This window comes from Primulina eburnea, chromosome 3 (assembly GCF_022965805.1).
Source record: "Primulina eburnea isolate SZY01 chromosome 3, ASM2296580v1, whole genome shotgun sequence".
NCBI lineage: Eukaryota > Viridiplantae > Streptophyta > Magnoliopsida > Lamiales > Gesneriaceae > Primulina > Primulina eburnea.
The window spans coordinates 38,571,139-38,592,332 of NC_133103.1; the positions used below are offsets into that span (position 1 = coordinate 38,571,139).

Genomic DNA, 21,194 nt, shown 5'->3' on the forward strand with positions numbered 1-21,194 from the left:
TTTTTATTTAATATTAACCCAAACCCATTTGAGAAATCAGAATCGCTCAATTCCAGAAATCTCTTCCCCCAGCTTTGCAACTCGTCGCTCCTCTCTTGGTTCTGCTTCAGTCGCGCAGCGCCACCGTTGGTCGGAGAATAGTGCAGCAGCTTAGCAAACTTTCTTCCTCCATTCTATTAGCTTCTTTCTTGCTATGAATTGGAAGGTATTGAGCTCGATCATCATGATTTCCAGCAGCTAGGTGCGTGACTTCGATTCGGTTTTAGGTAAGGTTTTAGCTTCGATTTTTGGTTGTTCTTGGTGTATTAGTTTATAAAAGTGAAGAATTGAGCTTTTCCCCTAATTTCCAGCTAGGTTTCGGGCGTGAACAGTGTTTCCGGTGACTTTTTCCGGCGAGCCATTTTCGCAAAATTTCCGTTGTGCATTCTAGCTTCGTTTCTTGAGGTATTAAGCTTGGAATTTCAGAATTTGTATGAGTTTATTTGGCTGCCCAGAATTCGACTTTTAACCGAGACGATTTATTTTGGTTTAGTCGTTTGGTATGCATTGTATTGAAGTGTATAGCGAATTTATATTGTAGGTTATATCATTGGACGAGTTCATTCGATATTCCTTAAGATTTTCTGTGGTATTGTAAGTTGCAATTGAGGTACGCTCAAACATATATCATTATGACGCTTATATTGGAGTTAAAGAATATTAGGTGAATGTTGTTTGCTATTATGTGCATTGAATGTTTATTTTGATGCATTCATGCATTAATTATGTTGGCATAACATATTGAGCCTTGACTCCTTTGATGGCTATTTATGTTGATTCTGTTGAGATATTGAATCATCAGAGGGACGAGTGGGTTAGGATTAGCCACATTCCCAGATGACAGCTAGGGACGAGCGACTTAGCTACTCGCATTCTCGATGCTACGTGCATGGACGAGCGGTGATTTGATGCTGCATTCCAGGCACGGGTGGCCATTGTTACTGTTGATGATGCTATTCGTTTGGACTCCTTTTGGTATCCATTGTTCCGTTGTTACCATTCATGCATCTCATAGCATTGCATTTACTTGGTATTATTTTATGTCTTTTATATACTTCATGATTTTACTGGTTTGTCGTACTGGGGTCCGACCCCTGTTTTATTTTGATGTTGTGGTTGTTTTTGATGACGTAACAGGTCATTCCAGGGGTTTTGACGCGTCTGGTGGAGCGTCAGCGAGTGGTACCCAGTAGTCAGTCGGTTTGTGTCAGAGTTCCCAGATATTTATATATATTATTCTAGTTTGATACATTTGCGAGGGAGATGCCCTGTGTAGCTGTATGGTTATGTTTTAATGTTGTTTGGATTTTATTTGTGGTATGTTGTGTCTAGTCCTGGCTAGTGCGGCTGTAGGATGTTGGTGTGGTTGATTGTGAAACTGATGTTATTTTCGAGCGTATATTGTTATTATTGTGTTTTGGAATTTTTGGGATGTCCTACTTGCGGGGAAGTCATGCCGAATTTTCTGTAGGCCCAAATGAACGTTTTAAACTCGTTTTCGCTGTTTACACCATTTAATCCTTGTTGTTTGGTAATTAAATATCAATTAAAAGCACGGGCCCTGACAGTTTGGTATCAGAGCGTAACTGGGATACGCTCGAAATAGAGTCTAGGACACTCGAGTTTAGGCACAAATAAAATGATTGTGCATGTGTTTGATTATTTGCTCTTACTTGTGTATATGTTTTGAATTGATTGTATCAGTATGACTAGAGCGTATTATTTTAAGTTTATGCTTTTATACTCAGCCGATTATTTTTCTGCCTGTGGATTAAATCCTTGTGTATTGTTGATGGCACCGGGACGTAAGGGTAGAAAAGGAAAGGAAGTTGTTCAGGAGTCTGAAGCTCCAAATGTTAGAGGACTTAACGAGACTGATTGGGGAAGACGAGGTTGTCGTCCTCGTGGTGAAGCACGAAATGTCAACGTCGTGCATGAAGTGGATCAGTTGACCAGAGGAATGGGTGAAATGGAACTAGTCATATCCCGATTTCAGAACATGCGTCCTCCTCGATTCTTTGGGAATGAAGATGGTGAGAAAGCTATTGCATGGCTAAAAAGTATGAAGCGTTTGTTCAATATGTTGATGTACACCCCTGAATTGCAGCTTAAGTTGGTCATTTGTCAATTAAAAGACCGAGCCCAGTTATGGTGGGAAACTACCGAGGAAGCTTTGAAAGAGTCAGGTGAAAGAGTTACTTGGGATGTGTTTTGTGCACAGTTTGCTCGAGAGTATTCACCACCTTCGTATTGTTCGGCCAAGGAAGCTGAATTTAATAGATTGGCTCAAGGTAACATGACTGTAGTGGAATATGCCTCTCAATTCTCAGCGCTTCTTGCATATGTCCCTCATGTTGCTAGCAGTGATCGGAACAAGCTATCGCATTTTATGCAAGGATTGAATCGAACCATTTGCACTTTAGTAGTAGCTGGAGCACCTGTTAATTATGCCGATGCTGTTGAGAAAGCCAAGAATGTGGAGGCAAGTTTACTTTTGACAGACCCACAGTCAGTTCAATCAGGTTTTCCTCAGAGTTTCGGGGGCAATGTGCCGATGCCAGTTGGTGCACCACTATACCGACCTTTATTGTCGTATCAGCCTTCGCAGTCTTATCAGCAACCAAAGCAGCAAAACTTTAAGGCCAAAGGAAAACAGTTCAAGAAACAGACTCGTAGTAGTTCTTCTAGTTCCGGCAGTCAGCGTGAAAGTTCAGTTGGGTCACCAGTTGGAGTATTTTGTGATCGTTGTGGTGGTAAGAATTTCAGCACTCAGTGTACGGGAGTTCATGGATCTTGTAATATCTGTGGGCAAGTTGTACATTATGCTAGGGCATGTCCGAATGCAGTAAGACAACAATTTCAGCAACTTCAGTTTGGTCAGGATTTTAGAGGACCAGCAACTAGACCTTTTGTTCCGACTCAGTCTTTTCAGCAGTCTAGCTATCCTCAGCCTAGAGGTTTGGTTCAGCTGCGTTTCCCAGGGCCACAGCAAGCTCGAGTTCATGCTTTAACACAGGATCAAGTTCAAGATGCACTGGGCGGAGATATTGTAGGTATCTGCCTTATTTTTAATCATCCTGCTCGTATACTGATAGATACATGAGCATCTCATTCATTTGTATCTGCTATATTTGTTGATGGGCATGAAATTGCTACTGTTCCGTTGATAGATACTGTGTCAGTCTCTACTCCTGTCGGTGTATGTTTGATGTCTCATGAGAAAATTCTGAATTTTGTGATTAGATTCGATGATAATATTATGATAACTAATCTCATCAAGCTAGATATGTCTGACTTCGACTGTATTCTGGGAATGGATACTCTGTCTAATTATCGAGCTACCGTTGATTGTTTCCATGGAGTCGTCAGATTCAGACTGTATTATGGCAGTAAATGGAATTTTTACGGTAGTGATTCACAATCACGTATTCCATTAGTGTCAGCAATGGAAATGTTTAGAATCTTGTCGACAAGAAATGAAGGATTCATGATCTATGCAGTTGATACAACACAGGGAAAAAGATTTGAAGTTTCTGATATTCCTGTTGTCAAGGAATTCCTTGATGTATTTTTCGATGAAATTCCTGGATTTCCACCCCAGAGGGAAATCGATTTTAGCATTGAGTTGGTGTCCGGGACAAATCCTATTTCGAGAGCACCATACCGTTTGGCTCCAGCGGAATTGAAAGAACTGAAAGAGCAATTACAGGACTTATTGGAAAAAGGCTATATTAGACCAAGTATGTCACCTTGGGGAGCTCCGGTATTGTTTGTCAAGAAGAAAGATGGAACGATGAGAATGTGCATTGATTACAGACAGTTGAACAAAGCTACTATGAAGAATAAGTATCCTCTGCCGCGTATCGATGACTTGTTTGATCAGTTGCAGGATACGTCAGTGTATTCAAAGATCGATCTTCGTTCTGGCTACCATCAGCTTCGAGTTCGAGAGGAAGATGTTCCGATGACAGCATTTAGAACGCGTTATGGGCATTATGAATTTCTAGTTATGCCTTTTGGATTGACTAATGCTCCTGCAGTTTTTATGGATTTGATGAATCGTGTTTTTCAAGAATTTATAGACAGATTTGTTATTGTCTTCATAGATGACATTCTGATTTATTCGAAAACAAAGAAGGAACATCGAGAACATTTAAGGTTGGCCCTCCAGACACTCAGAGCAGCACAATTGTATATAAAGTTTTCTAAATGTGAATTCTGGATGGACAGAGTTGTATTTTTGGGTCATGTTATATCAGCTCAAGGAGTATCAGTAGATCCTAGTAAAGTGGAAGTTGTTATCAATTGGCCAACACCGACGAATATTTTCGATATTCGCAGTTTCTTGGGATTGGCAGGATATTATAGGCGTTTCATTGAAGGATTTTATATTATAGCAAGGCCTATGACCCAATTAACGCAAAAAGATCGACGTTTTGTATGGACTGATGAATGTGAGTCAAGTTTTCAGACTTTGAAGGAAAAGTTGACAACAGCTCCAGTGCTAGCTTTGCCATCAGGCTCAGGTGGATATGTTGTTTGTTCAGATGCATCTCTAAATGGACTTGGATGTGTTCTAATGCAAAATGGGCGAGTGATTGCATATGCTTCTCGTCAGTTGAAGCCGCATGAGACCCGATATCCAGTGCATGACTTAGAGTTGGCTGCCATTGTGTTTGCATTGAAGTTATGGCGTCATTATCTGTACGGTGAGCAGTTTGTGATTTATTAGGATCACAAGAGTCTTAAATATCTTTTCTCACAGCCTGACTTGAACATGAGACAACGTCGATGGATGGAATTACTTAAAGACTTTGATTGTGAGATTCAGTATCAACCAGGTCGAATGAATCTTGTTGCAGATGCTCTCAGCAGGAAAGTTCAGAATGCTATGCTGACATCTTTGACTATCTCTAAAGTTCACGAGCACTTGGGAACTCAGGATGGACTTATCAGATCAGTGGAGACTACTTTATAGTGTCATCTATTCAAGTCGAGCCACAGATTTTATCCAGAATCAAAGCAGCACAGAAGACCGATCCGCATATTCATAGATTGAAAGAATTGTCTCGAACATATCAGACAGAAAAGTTTAGTGTTATCTCAGATGGCAGTCTACGCTTTAATGGTAGACGTGTGGTTCCAAATTTGATAGATCTGAAAGAAGCCATACTAAAGAAAGCACATTGTAGTCGGCACAGTATTCATTCAGGAATTCGAAAAATGTATCCTACCTTTAGAGCTTATTATTGGTGGGAAGGTATGAAGAAAGATATTTCTCATTTTGTGGCTAAATGTTTAATGTGTCAACAAGTTAAAGCTGAGAGGATGAGACCTGGTGGAATGTTACATAGTCTTGAAGTACCGCAGTGGAACTGGGAGCACATTGCTATGGATTTTGTGACTCATTTGCCTCGTTCTAATCGTGGTTGTGATGCGATTTGGGTGATTGTTGATAAATTGTCTAAATCATCTCATTTTATTTCGTATGATCGTATTTGCACTTATTTGAAAATGGCGAAACTGTACATTGATCATATAGTGAGATTGCATGGTGTGCCAGTAACCATAGTATCTGATCGTGATCCAAGATTTGCTTCGAAGTTTTGGAGAAGTTTGCAATCAGCTTTGGGTGCAAAGTTGGCTATGAGCACTGCCTATCACCCGTAGATAGATGGTTAGTCAGAAAGAACCATCCAGACTCTAGAGGATATGTTACGAGCAGTAGTGATGGATTTCAATGGTGGTTGGCAAGAATCATTGTCTTTGGTTGAATTCTCTTACAATAATAGTCTCCAAGCAACGATCGGTATGGCACCATTTGAAGCTTTGTATGGAAGAAAGTGCAGATCGTCGATATGTTGGGAAGATGTAGGAGAAAGACAGATGTCAAAACCAGAATTTATTCAAGAAATGAAAGATAAAGTTGAATTGATCAAGAAAAGGATGAAAGCAGCCCAAGATCGTCAAGCCAGCTATGCTAATAAAAGGCGTAGACCTTTAGAGTTCCAAGAGGGCGATTATGTTTTCTTGAAAGTATCACCATTCCGGGGTACTATGAGATTTGGACATAAAGGGAAGTTAGTTCCACGTTATATTGGTCCGTATATGATTGCTGAGAGGATTGGCACATTGGCGTACCGTTTGGATTTGCCGCCGAGTTTGTCTTTGATACATAATGTGTTTCATGTATCTATGTTGCGGAAGTATGAGCCAGATCAGTCTCATATCTTGAATGTCGAGGATGTGGAGTTGGACAGTTCTCTTAGCTATGTTGAACATCCTATGCAAATTTTGGACCGTAAGGAAAGACAGCTCAGGAACAAGACGATTCCACTAGTTTTGGTGCAATGGAGTAGGCATGGATAGAAGAATCTACATGGGAATTAGAAGCAAAGATGCGACAAGAATGGCCTCATTTGTTTGAGAATGTAATGAATTACGCGATGTATTCTAAATTTCCTATGTATTATCAGATGTAATGTTGTGGATATCAGTGTTGTGTTTGTTAGATTTCGAGGACGAAATATTTTATTAGTGGGGGAGATTGTGAGGCCCAATAACAATAAGTAAGCCCAGCCCATTTCCCTTTTTATTTAATATTAACCCAAACCCATTTGAGAAATCAGAATCGCTCAATTCCAGAAATCTCTTCCCCCAGCTTTGCAACTCGTCGCTCCTCTCTTGGTTTTGCTTCAGTCGCGCAGCGCCACCGTTGGTCGGAGAATAGTGCAGCAGCTTAGCAAACTTTCTTCCTCCATTCTATTAGCTTCTTTCTTTCTATGAATTGGAAGGTATTGAGCTCGATCATCATGATTTCCAGCAGCTAGGTGCGTGACTTCGATTCAGTTTTAGGTAAGGTTTTAGATTCGATTTTTGGTTGTTCTTGGTGTATTAGTTTATAAAAGTGAAGAATTGAGCTTTTCCCCTAATTTCCAGCTAGGTTTCGGGAGTGAATAGTGTTTCCGGTGACTTTTTCCGGCGAGCCATTTTCGTAAAATTTCCGTTGTGCATTCTAGCTTCATTTCTTGCGGTATTAAGCTTGGAATTTCAGAATTTGTATGAGTTTATTAGGCTGCCCGGAATTCGACTTTTAACCGAGACGATTTATTTTGGTTTAGTCGTTTGGTATGCGTTGTATTGAAGTGTATACCGAATTTATATTGTAGGTTATATCGTTGGACGAGTTCATTCGATATTCCTTAAGATTTTCTGTGGTATTGTAAGTTGCAATTGAGTTACGCTCAAACCTATATCATTATGACGCTTATATTGGCGTTTAAGAATATTCGGTGAATGTTGTTTGCTATTATGTGCGTTGAATGTTTATTTTGATGCATTCATGCATTAATTATGTTGGCATAACATATTGAGCCTTGACTCCTTTGACGGCTATTTATGTTGATTCTGTCGAGATATTGAGTCATCAGAGGGACGAGTGGGTTAGGATTAGCCACATTCCCAAATGACAGCTAGGGACGAGCGACTTAGCTACTCGCATTCCCGATGCTACGTGCATGGACGAGCGGCGATTTGATGCTGCATTCCTGGCATGGGTGGCCACTGTTACTGTTGATGATGCTATTCGTTTGGACTCCTTTTGGTATCCATTGTTCCGTTGTTACCATTCATGCATCTCACAACATTGCATTTACTTGGTATTATTACATGTCTTTTATATACGTCGTGATTTTACTGGTTTGTCATACTGGGGTCCGACCCCTGTTTTCTTTTGATGTCGTGGTTGTTTTTGATGACTTAACAGGTCATTCCAGGGGTTTTGACGCGTCTGGTGGAGCGTCAGCGAGTGGTACCCAGTAGTCAGTCGGTTTGTGTCAGAGTTCCCAGATATTTATATATATTATTCTGGTTTCATACATTTGCCAGGGAGATGCCCTGTGTAGCTGTATGGTTATGTTTTAATGTTGTTTGGATTTTATTTGTGGTATGTCGTGTCTAGTCCTGGCTAGTGCGGCTGTAGGATATTGGTGTGGTTGATTTTGAAACTGATGTTATTTTCAAGCGTATATTGTTATTGTTGTGTTTTGGAATTTTTGGGATGTCCTACTTGCGGGGAGGTCATGCCGAAATTTCTGTAGGCCCAAATGAACGTTTTAAACTCGTTTTCGCTGTTTACACCATTTAATCCTTGTTGTGTGGTAATTAAATATCAATTAAAAGCACGGGCCCTGACAACCACTCTTTTTGTTCCGATCTGACTGGTTTTACTGCTGATAGGAATGAACTGTAGGGTCTGGCAGTTCTGGTGAGGTGTCTGTCTTGATGATCCCCCACTCTGAGATATATCACTGCCACGGTTAGGACACACTTGAGCATAGTGTCCCATCTGGTTACACAATTGGCAAGTTCCCGAGACTCCCCTACACTGATCGGTATAATGTCTACCACCACAGTGACCACAAGTTGGGCCTGAATAACCAGTACTCTGAATTGAACCAGACTGTCTCGATCCACTAGAACTCGAAAAATTACCGCCATGCTTCTTAAATTGCTTGCCTCTAGCCCGAAAATGCTCTCTTATGTTGCCACTGTTACTACCACTATTACCCTGTCTGAACTGCTGTCGGAACTATGGCTGTTGGGTTCGTTGCATATACTGAGAACCTTTTTGTCTAATGATTTCGGTTTAAGCTCCCTTGGCTCGATCAAGAGCCTCATCAAAAGTATTAGGCCTTCCACTATTTACCAAGGTAAAGATATCAGGGTTAAGATCATTTATGAAGTGATCGGCCTTAGCTTCTTCATCGAATGCTACATAAGGAACAAATCTCAGTAAATTCAAGAAATTAGCAACAGAGTCCTCAATATTCAGATTTCCCAGCTTTAAATTTTCAAACTCGGCTCCCTTATCTTTTATGTAAGAGGTAGGAAAGAAACACTGATAAAATTCAGATTTTAAAATATCCTAGGTAACAATCGTACATCGACCCTTTAAAGCTTTCTTAGTCGTAAGCCACAACTCTTAGCAACATCCAATAACTGATGATTAACTAATTTGATTCTACGATCATCTGGATACTCAAGAGATTCAAATAATTGATCCATATTCTCCAACCAGTTCTCACACTCTAACGCATTCTCTGTACCCTTCAACATCGGTGGGTGCAAAGACTGAAATCTGGCTAACAGTATCTCCATCGGAGTCGGAGTTATATCCATCTGAGTATGAGTAGCACTGCCCTGATCTTGTGCCACTGGTATGTTCTGTCTAGGTCTACCACGACCTCTACCTCGAGTATCCATGTCTGATACACAATAGATCAAACAAAGATAAAATCACAATATCACAATCATCTCAATCTTTTATCAATCATCTCTGGCTCTCGAGACTCAATAATCTCAAAAATTTCGAAATAAAGCTCAACAATATAATATTTAATTATAATCATGTATTTCATATTATGCCACAATGAAAATGCTAGCAAAAATATCACATGATCAAGAAATTTGAACTGACTCAATCTCCCCTCTTCCCAAATATCTTACGCTTTGATACCACCTAATGTGGGGTCCCGGGTCCAATATCTAATACTAATAATTATAATTGTAACAAACCAAATGATTTAATATAACACATAATTTGTGGTTCACAAATCCATATAAACATCGTCAAAATAATTTAGATGTCTCAAATGTTTGAAATATAAGTTTTCACAAGCCAAAATAAACTAGTGAGCTAAAGTAATCCAAAATTAATCAAATAGCTCCTAAGACACGAGAATCCCACCATAACTCGTATCTCCTCGCCTGGAGCTGGACTCTGGCATCCCAAACCTCGCCTCACCTACTGTCAAGCACATGAAAACAAGAGGTAGCCAACGTGCCGGTGAGTATAAACCCAATATGATACAATCAATAAAATAGGAGAATTAAAATTTACAAATAGTTCATATGAAATTCATAAAGACGCAATATAATGCAATGCATGATCAAAAGCTGTGGGCTATCAATAAATCTCAAGATCAAGTAAATCATCTGGTCATAGGGTACCCAAGGGGAGAGAATCCCCAGCAACGTCCACCGACTCATTCGCTCGAGCTGGGGTGCTGTGTTCTACAATCTCAGGACTATGGTGCGCCTATAGAGAGTGTTCATGCCATAACAGCTACCTCCGCATATACTATGCCAACTCAAATAAAGCCCCATACGTCCAACAAATCAATAAATCAAGGCGACCTCTGCCATATCAAATCTGAATCGACCAGTGGCTCAATATGCAATGTAATGATGCAAATCAATATCATCATTTTGATATAATAATAAACTCATCTCAAGACCACAATCATCATCAAATCACAAGTAGTTCATCGTGCCATTGAATTTTCAATTTAAAATAAAAATGATACTTTTACCTCGTATGTTACCGACAGTAACATACCTTTCGAATATTACCGAAAAGAGATCAAAATATATGGTTGAGAAGTCTTGAACCCTCGCAGTCTACTCGATTCGCTATCAACCAACCTAAAGTAAATAATCTTGAGCCAACCCAAATCAATACTTCAACCGAATCTTCAATATATAACTCAAGAACTCAGATTATTTATCAACACAAAGCAATTTTCGTTAAAAATTATTAATTAATTCGATACTGCTTTAAATCGAGATCTGTAAATTGGATATGCAAGAAAACTCAATGTCCAACAATTCTTCTTCACAAACTTTTGTCAAATAAAGTAATTTACTTAGTCGTTCATAAGCTGAAACATACAACATAATTCCCACGAATTCTGCGTCAATACATTTCTGGCACACTTTAGTATTTTGTGCATAACTTCATGATATCCAATGGTATCAATCCAATTTGGTATCATTTCGAAGACATGACAATGTTCTATAACTTTCATTTGGACACCAAATTCCAAATCCCAACCAATAAATCCCAGAATTCGGCTAAACAGAAGGCATGTACACAAATCTGCACTAACTCGGATTTCTAGACTAGTTTTAGTAAAGTTCACATATATCTCTCATTTCTTCATGGAATTGAGTGATTCAAGAAATAAATCGAGGCTAACTTGATTATCTACAAGTTTGATGAAGACCATAACATCAAAATCCAACTAAAATCGTCCCATATACCCGAAGTACAGTAGGCATAAAAACTGATCTTGTACGGAAACAAGAAACCATGTTCATATCCATTCTAAATTCAAACCAACACAAACACGACATCTCCAACATCTCAATATCTTAAATATCAATTTACATATCAATTCTAAATTTCAACCCATTTCCAAACTTGAATAAAAATGGGAAATATTTACATCCTCGTGAAGCCCGTGATGAGAGGATCACAAATCTACCTTCATTTTATAATTTTCTTGAGCATATCTCGCATAAAATTAGAAAGAAGTTTGAAAATAGAGAGGAAATGGATGAGGGTTTGCGTCGAGGAGGACGAAAATGATTGGTAGAGGTGAAAGTGGACTTAGATATTGATTTTTCGTGTCCGTAGCGCCTCAACGCCACTTTTCAGCGCATCAACGACAAATTTGCACAAAACTAGCGCCTAGGCGCTACTATTCTAGCGCCGCAGCGCTTGAATAGTAACCGATGAGCAGTAATTTTTTTTTAAAATTCGGGCATTACATATCTTAGTCCGGGGAGGAAAACTTAAGAGAGAGATAATAATGCTAAGTGAACAAGAGAACATGCGTGTTAATAACGTGACATTTACATGATATTTATAGAAGCATGTGATGTTAGTTACCTTGTTGGAACATGATTCTTGTTGGAGTAGAATCTTACATGAGATAAGAAACATCAGACAATAGGACTTTTTAACCATGATGGCTAAGACTCTTGATCGCGACTATGAATTTTGTAATGCCCAAGAATTGTCGTAGAATTAATCAGACAAAATTAATGTAATGCCCCAAGACTTGTAGAATTAATCAGATAAGATTATGAGATGTTACAAGGATTAAAAATGTGTATTTTTAGAAAATGCAGGACTGCACCCGCGGTCTGGGAGACACCGCACCCGCGGTGTAAGTCCAGTAGGGTAGGGATTTTGGGCGAAGCAAGACCGCACCCGCGGTCTTGCATACACTGCACCTGCGGCCAAGACACCGCACCCGCGGTCTGGAATGTACCGCACCCGCGGTCTTGAATTTCGAGAAATGGAATGATAAATATTGCACGAGCGCACCCGCGGTGCAGTACATGACCGCACCCGCGGTCATGCGTACAGCAAGGAAGATGTGACACGTTGCTTAACTTGCATGTTATATATATACACGTGTACAAACGTGTCTTATTCAGATTTTCAGAGGAAATCGAGAGCTTGGAGAGAGAATTTCACTTTTTGAATTTAGAATTTGATTTACGAAGAATCCGTGCATCAGAATTCAAATCCGAAAGCAGTATCGTGTTCCTCTGGATTAGAGCTACACAAAGACGTAAGTCTTGTTACGTTTTGGAGATGTTTTGGAAATATGATGTTGTCAGAACTATATATGATTCAGATATGGTAGTATTCTTGATTGAAGAATGAATAGATGAGCATTCTTGTATGTTTGGTTAGATTATTCAATAGATATGTGAAGTCAGATCGAAGAAAGAATATCGTATGTCTGTGTTTTGTATTTCAGCATCTCGGAAGATGTATTTGTTATATATTCATATGCTGGAATAGAGTGATCAGATTCAGATATGATTTAGATTATATCGTGATATTGTTGATATGATCAGATTGTGTTTTGTTCAGATTGATCAGAGTATGTACTGAGTTGAGTATTGATCAGAACAGATTGTGAATTGAGCTATACATTGATACAGTGTATTTGATTTTGTCATTTCAGATCGGATATGGACAGACTGGACTTCGAGACTTCATCTTCCTCAGACGGGGACGACAAAGGTATAATTCATGTGATATTCGGGAAGAAACAACTCAATTGAGATCACTACTTGAGTTGCCCAATAAATCACATACTATATTCTTGTGTATGTTTTATATGATTATGCTTTGTTTACTGATTGTATTCATGCATTTAAGATAGGACAGTTTGGAGATCAGCCAGACTGCTAGACGTTCGGCGATATCACAGCTTAGGAGAAGATCACCTCTCCTATTGTAGATGCGGATACAGATCAGACCGAAGTCTAGGAATAAGACGTACAGCACCTCGATTGGAGGGTAGGTGACAGCCAGTGACGTCTTATTCACAACGGGATCCCTAGAGTTATAGATCGAGTCGAGTCTAGACATGATTTGATTAGGACTTTATGCTTATATGGATGTGGCTCTTAGATCATGGGACCCATCGTTATAGCTTCCAGTTGTGCTAGCATGTTTTTATGATTTTGATTGTTTATATGCATGTTTATCTGATTTGAGTTGCATGCTTAATTTTATAGATTATGAAATATATTGTGTTTATACATGACGGCATGTTTTATGAATTAGTTTAATTATATCAATGCTTACCATGTTTTATACTAGGATTTATTCTCACCGGAGTTATCCGGCTGTTGTCTTGTTTTGTATGTGTGCATGACAACAGGTGGGGAAGGATCGGTGTCAAGATGACGATGAGAGAAGACGAGTATAGCGTAGTGATTCCGGACTTACAGTAGATTGGATTTTTACTACTAGAACTTTAGTAGTGAACCTTAGATTAGCATATTGTACATTATTGTATTCTTAATACGGAATTGTATTTTTATATACAGACATGTATAGTATTTAGATTCCATTACCTTCCGCAGTTATATAATTTAAAAAGAAAAATTTTAGACCCGGTTTATCAGAACAGATAATTAAATCCCAACGATGATTAAGAAGTTGATTAGCGTCCGGGTCCCCACAACAGGTGGTATCAGAGTGAGGTTTGTTCTTTTAGAGCTGATAGTTTCTTTAGCTATAGATCCTTTAGCGATAGATCTTTTCGATTGAATTAGATTGAGATAGAAGAAAATGAGCGGGGTTTATGAATTTTCTTTCCTTGCATGTGTGTGCTAGCATGAGATTGATTTAATGTTGATTGACATTATGTGCTAGCAGGAGACTATGTGTTACTGCTTTAAGATACATGTTTACCTGATTATGTGATTGGAATTGGTATTATGTATTCTTAAGTATGAATCAGATCGGATTCTTGATCAGCAGTAAGATGATCAGGGAAAGATGGGCACAGATTGTAGTATTGGGTTACTAATGTTTTTGGTAATCAGATGTACCGCCCAGAAGAATTCCAGAAAGAGGCAGTACTTCATATGATCAGACATGTAGGTCAGAACCTCAGATAGACGTGTCAGAGATTCAGATGGAAACACAGTTACAGAGGTTCCAGTCGTTTCAGCCGCCGGTTCTGAAGGGAAATGAGACGTCAGCAGATTGTGAGAAGTGGCTTGAGGAGACATAAATGTTATTTGAATTCCTAGATTTCACAGATGAGTGTAGAATTAGGCTTATTGAGAACCAGTTGCACGAGACTGCAAGAAGATGGTGGTTACTAACCAAAGGAGTTCTAGAACAGAATCGTTCATTGATTTCGTGGAACATTTTCAAGGTTGAATTTTATCAAAGATTTTTCCCCGTATCATATAGAGAGGACAGAAGTGCAGAGTTCACGAACCTAAGACAAGGACAGATGAGTATTGATGAGTATTTGGCACAATTCTTCACCTTGCTACGTTTTGCCCCTCTCATGGCTAGAAACGATTATGCTATATCTAGTCAGTTCATTCAGGGATTAAATCCAGAAATACGTACATTGGTGAATGTGAAGCAATCGAGTAGTTTTGCTGATACCTTGAACAGGGCCAAAAGAGCAGAAACGGTCCTGATAGGACAATAGGGAGTCTCGTATGATCTTCCAACATCAAATCCACAGCAACTGCCTTCTAGAGTTGAGATTGGCAGCAGCAGTGATAGGAAGAAAGAACCATTGAAGATTCAAAAGAAACTGTTCAAGAAGTTCGGAAGTGATTCCTCTAGTTCTAGCAGTCCTAGTCCGAGCTATACCGGAGTGTATTGCAGGACGTGTGGAGGGCGACATTCTACAGAACAATGCCAAGGAGTTCTTGGTAAGTGCAATATCTGTAAGCAGACGGGACACTTTGCTAAAGTTTGTCTTCAGAGACATTTTTGAAGATCTTAAAGAGCAGGGTCATTGGTGGTAATGACTGAAGAACAGACTCAGAATTCACAACAGGTACTATTTCTTGTATGATTATATGCATAGGTATTGATATGTACTAATGCATTATTTATGAGTATCTGTGATTGAGTAGCATGGAGATATGCTATATCTGTTGGATCTGTGTATACTGTAGTATTGATTCCTTGGTTGTTGAGGAATATGTTGATATCAGAAATTTCTGTGACATATGATATACTACGGTTAGATAAGAATGAGATTGAACTAGATTGTGATGTACTTGTGTTATATGATTCTGATTGCATTATTGACATGTATATGCTAAACAAGTACAGAAATATCGTAGAATGTGTGCCAGAAACGGTAAGATTCAGACCAAATCTGGCTGATAAACGGAGATTTTCCGGTAAGGATTCTAGATCCAGAATTCCTTAGATCGTTGTACTGTTTATGACTCGATTATTACAAAAAGGAACAGATGGCATCCTTATGTATTCAGTAGATCCATTGAAATCGAGTCTAGCAGTGATAGATTTGCCAGAAATATAATAGTTGCCGGGGGTTTGCCTAGATAAGATGTCAGATGTGTTTTATATCAGCAAGAATTGGCAGATTCACGTATGGGCTGAAGAATCCAGTTGACTGAGTATGTCTCTTGAAGACCTTTCCGTTCTGTTTCTAAATTGATAGATTTTATGTTCAGAGGTATTCTGAAAATTATGCTTGGTATATCTATGATTTATTGATATATTGCAGCATTTGATTGATTATATTGAATATTCGAAGAATGTGTTAAATATTCAGAGAACTATGATCATTGTATACAGAAATGGGTCAGGTATGAATCCAGTATGCAGTTATGGATACAGTGTTTATTCAGAATATGCAGTATCTGAAAATCGATTGATTTAGATAGTTAAGACAGAAAGATCAGGAATTCCAGAAATGTCAGAAATTATTATCTGCAGATTATCTTATTCTGATTATCTTATTCTCTTATTGTTACATATATCTGCTGAGTATTGTTATTGTTCTACATCAGTATTTGCGATATCTTATGTTGTTGGGAGCATATTTTATTTGCAGATAAGATATAGCAGTTGATCTGGGCAGTATGAGGATTGGTCAGATAGCCAGAATTTACAGTTGCTTGATTTTGTTATTTTATGAGTTTTCTTAAACTCATTAGATCTGTATAGGTTCTTTCCATCCTAAATCTGATGTAATATTACTGTTATTGTGAATCAGTGTTGGTACAGTTTATTGTAACCAGTTGAGTGTACATCAGTTCAGGAATCAGAGGGTTCAGAATTGTATTTTGCTAATCAGAACAGAACATCAATCAGATTAACAGATATGTGATTTTGTGTTGTATGGGACTGATTATTTTATGATATCAAAATGTTTCAGAATTGTTTACAGATTTTGATATTGATAGTCAGAGCCGAATACCAGGTAGGTATTTCTTCTTTAATTTATGTTATTAACTGATTGTTTATACAGAATGGTTCAACTCTGAATTCACAGATAACGTCAGAACCGAACAGTTATGGATTCAGTTTTCATTCAGATAGTTGAGAATGTATGATTTTCGAATAGACAGTCGTGATATAAACAGATTAGATCGGTTATAACAGAATGTGTACAGAAATGTTGGCAGAAATTGTACTGACAAGTCTGAATTGCTAACAGAAGAAGACAAAAAGATAGAAATCAGAAGATTATTACAGATTTTGTATAGTTCTGGATAGCAATGGGAGTGCATTTCTATAGCTTTTGTAATAAAATTATGTCCATTTTCTTCAGAGTATGATAGGATATGATTATGATTGATAGATCACTCAATCTATATCTATCAGTTTGTACCAGATTACGTACAAACAGAACCAGATGACAGAGATCAATGTCAAAGAAATGGTCAGATTGACTAGAATGCAGGAATTAGATGATATCGGATTGTGATTTTGATGGAGTTGTACTTGTGATAGAATATTTCATAAGCTTTCTATGGCAGATTGTTCACAGATTGACAAGTAGTCAGAGTGTATTATTCAGATATTGGAAGATATTAGTAGAGCTTTAGTACTGGACGTTAGCACTAGTTGTTGGGACTATTGTCATGATATGATTGACTGTTTGACAGTAACTATCAAGATAATTCAGAATGGACAGATTTAAGAAACCAACGTCGGATAATGACGATTGGTATTTGAAGATAAAGACTGCATATGTCCTGGATTGGGATAAGCAAATATGATAACAACTACAGGTAGTATTGTTTTGTTATAACTTACATGTTGGTATATACGGATGGTGTATAACCAATATTGTGAGATGAATTCAGTCAGAAGGATTGTGAGAAGTATTGTGATAGGATACTTCTTGACTTTGTATTCCTGATTAGAATCAAGGATGTATACAAGGGAGATATTGCCGAATGATGTTATTAAAAGGAGTTTGGATGGTAAACTCTGTTATACATTTCCTCTATTAGATTGGGATTGATTGGTTGCGAGTTCGAGGACGAACTCAGATCTAAGAGGGGGAGAAATGTAATGCCCAAGAATTGTCGTAGAATTAATCAGACAAAATTAATGTAATGCCCCAAGACTTGTAGAATTAATCAGATAAGATTATGAGATGTTACAAGGATTAAAAATGTGGATTTTTAGAAAATGCAGGACTGCACCCGCGGTCTGGGAGACACCGCACCCGCGGTGTAAGTCCAGTAGGGTAGGGATTTTGGGCGAAGCAAGACCGCACCCGCGGTCTTGCATACACCGCACCTGCGGTCAAGACACCGCACCCGCGGTCTGGAATGTACTGCACCCGCGGTCTTGAATTTCGAGAAATGGAATGATAAATATTGCACGAGCGCACCCGCGATGCAGTACATGACCGCACCCGCGGTCATGCGTGCAGCAAGGAAGATGTAACACGTTGCTTAACTTGCATGTTGTATATATACATGTGTCCAAACGTGTCTTATTCAGATTTTCAGAGGAAATCTGTTAGCGGACCGGTTACGGGGGCCGGAAACGCAACAGAAGCGAAAAATTAAAATTTTATCAAGAAAATTTCGGCCCCTTCTTATATTTTGTGCAATATTTACAAAACAATGAAAACCATACATAGGGTGTTCAAGTGATTTACCTATCAACTCCTTAGAGTTGATGAATGGCACCAACTAAAGTATAAATACTTTAGCTCTTCTTGGTTGAAAGATCTACAAGCTCCTTCTTTTCCCTTCAAGAATAAGGCCCACCACTTGGCTATGTAAATCCCCTCTTACTTTGCACTAGAAAAGCAAGAGGATTTTTCAAAGAGAATGTTTTTGCTCCAAGAAAATGAAGAACAAAAGAGAAGAAAAATTGAGAGAATTTCTTCCCCTAGTTTCGGCCAAGAGGTGAGAGTGTGTGTGGGAAGATTAGCCTTGGGTGTTACAAAAGTTGTTCCCTCAAAAGTTGCATGCCTTTTGAATATTTTAATAAAAAGTAATCAAGGCTCTTCACCTCCCAAGCATGCAATCCCTACATGTCTCACTTATATAATATATGGTTTTTAACACATTAAAAACCATAGACTAAATTTTATTATCTCAAACACATTTGAGATAAATTAAATATTACTTGATTTTACTCAAGTCCCACTAGTTAAATAATTATTTAAATTGAGCTCTACAAGACTCAATATTATTTAATTAATTCAACCCTTGAATTAATTTAATTATTTAGACTCTACTAGGTCCACTAGTGTTTAATTAATTCAACACTTGAATTAATTTAATTTAGTCCACAACAATGTTTATGAAAATCACAATTTTCAACTACATTATTTACTTGGCCAAATTTTAATCTTAGGAACACTTCCATAAATTAAAATTTATATTTCTCTCATAGAAGTCATACTTCTAATTTTCTTTACGCTTATAAACACATTTATAAGCCGTTCAACACATTGAACTATTTTACTTCTCTTCGGGATTTACTCAGCAAGTACTTGTGTGGCCCTCAATGGTTCATTGATACAACTAGCCGTGGGTTCACATCTCAATGTGATTCGGACTAAACATGTCCTTATACGAGCATACCCCAATTGCTCCATTCTTACTTATCAACTCCTTGATAGTAAGAACGTCAGAACTCAAGTCTGATAGTACCCAACCAATCACGTTAAACGCCTAGCAGCATCGCTTACGTGATTCCCTAGGTATCACATGATAGTGCCTGCAAGAACCATTCAATTATGGTTAGCGTACAGTACGGTCCCTTCAGCTCATATATCCCGACCGATTCGACAACTATTGGTTTATCGAGAGTTGTCAATGAATCGATACTATGTGTCATGTCGTGGTTGCATCGATGGTGTAATCTATGAAACCCCTTTCATAATTACCACCATACTCTGATCAGAGATTTCAACCCACACATACATGAAAAACACATAGGATATCCATACCCGTAGGTAAGCGGTGAATCCCCGACTACAATGCATCGACTCCTATATGTTTCGCCGTAACACCCAATCTTGCCACCTAATGACCCCATAAGAGTCGGTAAACAAGTCAAAGTGAAACGCTAGCACATAGAGTCTCAATGTTGTCCCGGGTCATAAGGACTAATGGTGTACAACCATAAACCAGGACTTTTCCACTCGATAAGTGAGAACCACTTGGAAAGTCCTTTTATGGAGGGTTGTTCAGTGCACTCTACCAGGAGCACCTATCTGCATGCTCGGACATCACAATGTCCCCTACCAATGAAACATGGTACTCACATCGCAGATACTAGTCTCTAACTCGAGCGGCCTTTATCCTTCTTAGTGGCGGCTGAATCGACTAGGAACGGTTTAGAATATACAGTATTACAAATATGAGTTTCATGATACTCATCATATGAGCATCTCATATTCTTTCTACTATTTGTATATTCAAGGGCTTTATCTATGCAGCTAGCATGGGTATAAAGATAAAGATGCGCCAAATTAATAAATTCAAATATTATTAAAATAAAGATCGTTTATACAAAGAGTTTCATTGTGAACAGTCGGCCAACACTTGGCTCGACGTGCACCTACTCTAACAATCTCCCACTTGCACTAGAGCCAACTACCTATATTCTTTAGACCCATTGATTCGCGATGCTTCTCGAATGATGGTCCTGGTAAAGGCTTAGTTAGTGGATCAGCAACATTATCTGCGGAGCCGACTTTGTCAATCGTGACATCTCCTCTTTCCACGATCTCTCTGAGGATGTGGTACTTTCTCAATACATGTTTGGACTTCTGATGAGACCTTGGCTCCTTCGCCTGAGCTATGGCTCCCGTGTTGTCGCACATCACCGGGATAGGAGCAACTCCATTTGGAATGACGCCCAACTCTTGGACGAAATTCCTAATCCAAACAGCCTCCTTTGCTGCAGCCGATGCAGCAATGTATTCTGCCTCAGTGGTGGAATCCGCAGTACTGTCTTGCTTGGAACTCTTCCAAGAGACAGCACCACCATTGAGCATGAATATGAATCCGGAGGTTGACTTCGAGTCATCAACATCGCTTTGGAAGCTAGAGTCGGTATAGCCTTCCTGTTACGCCTTAAACGCATACAAATCTCGAGGATGAGATTAATGTTTTTAATGCTGTAACATATCCCAAAGTTTTTGTTTTGATGATACCAAAACTTGGCTTAAAAATGTACTAATGTTTTATATTGAGGCATGCAGGAAATTAAGAACAGTTTACGTTCGGAAGATCCGAAATGTTGTTCGGACGGTCCGAAATTGTGCAATTCGGAAGCAAAATAGAAGCTGTTCGGAAGCTGCGATGAGAGCGTTCGGACGTTCCGAAGACGTGATCGGACGTTCCGAACACAAGCAATCAAATCACTTCAATGCGGAGACAAATTGATATGACTGATTGATCGAGTAAGATTTCGGACGCTACGAAGACTCTTCGGACGCTACGAAGTGTTGAAGATTTCAAATCTCCGGAAACGCGGGAATGTTCGGACGGTACGAACTGGAGTTCGG

The 21,194-nt window shown here is 38.8% G+C and overlaps 1 protein-coding gene and 1 long non-coding RNA gene across 2 annotated transcripts; both read left to right on the top strand.

Moving 5' to 3' along the window:
* The first annotated feature begins 109 nt into the window (after positions 1-109).
* LOC140828490 (uncharacterized) lies at positions 110-2,105 on the top strand. The gene is made up of 3 exons (XR_012117236.1): positions 110-444; positions 581-649; positions 1,177-2,105. It is a non-coding gene; the product is annotated as an uncharacterized lncRNA (long non-coding RNA).
* A 14-nt stretch (positions 2,106-2,119) lies between these two features.
* Positions 2,120-5,017, top strand: LOC140827343 (uncharacterized). The gene is made up of 5 exons (XM_073189995.1): positions 2,120-3,092; positions 3,210-3,802; positions 3,923-4,045; positions 4,511-4,684; positions 4,805-5,017. The coding sequence occupies exons 1-5, from the start codon at positions 2,120-2,122 to the stop codon at positions 5,015-5,017; spliced, it is 2,076 nt and encodes a 691-aa protein (XP_073046096.1).
* Positions 5,018-21,194: the final 16,177 nt, after the last annotated feature.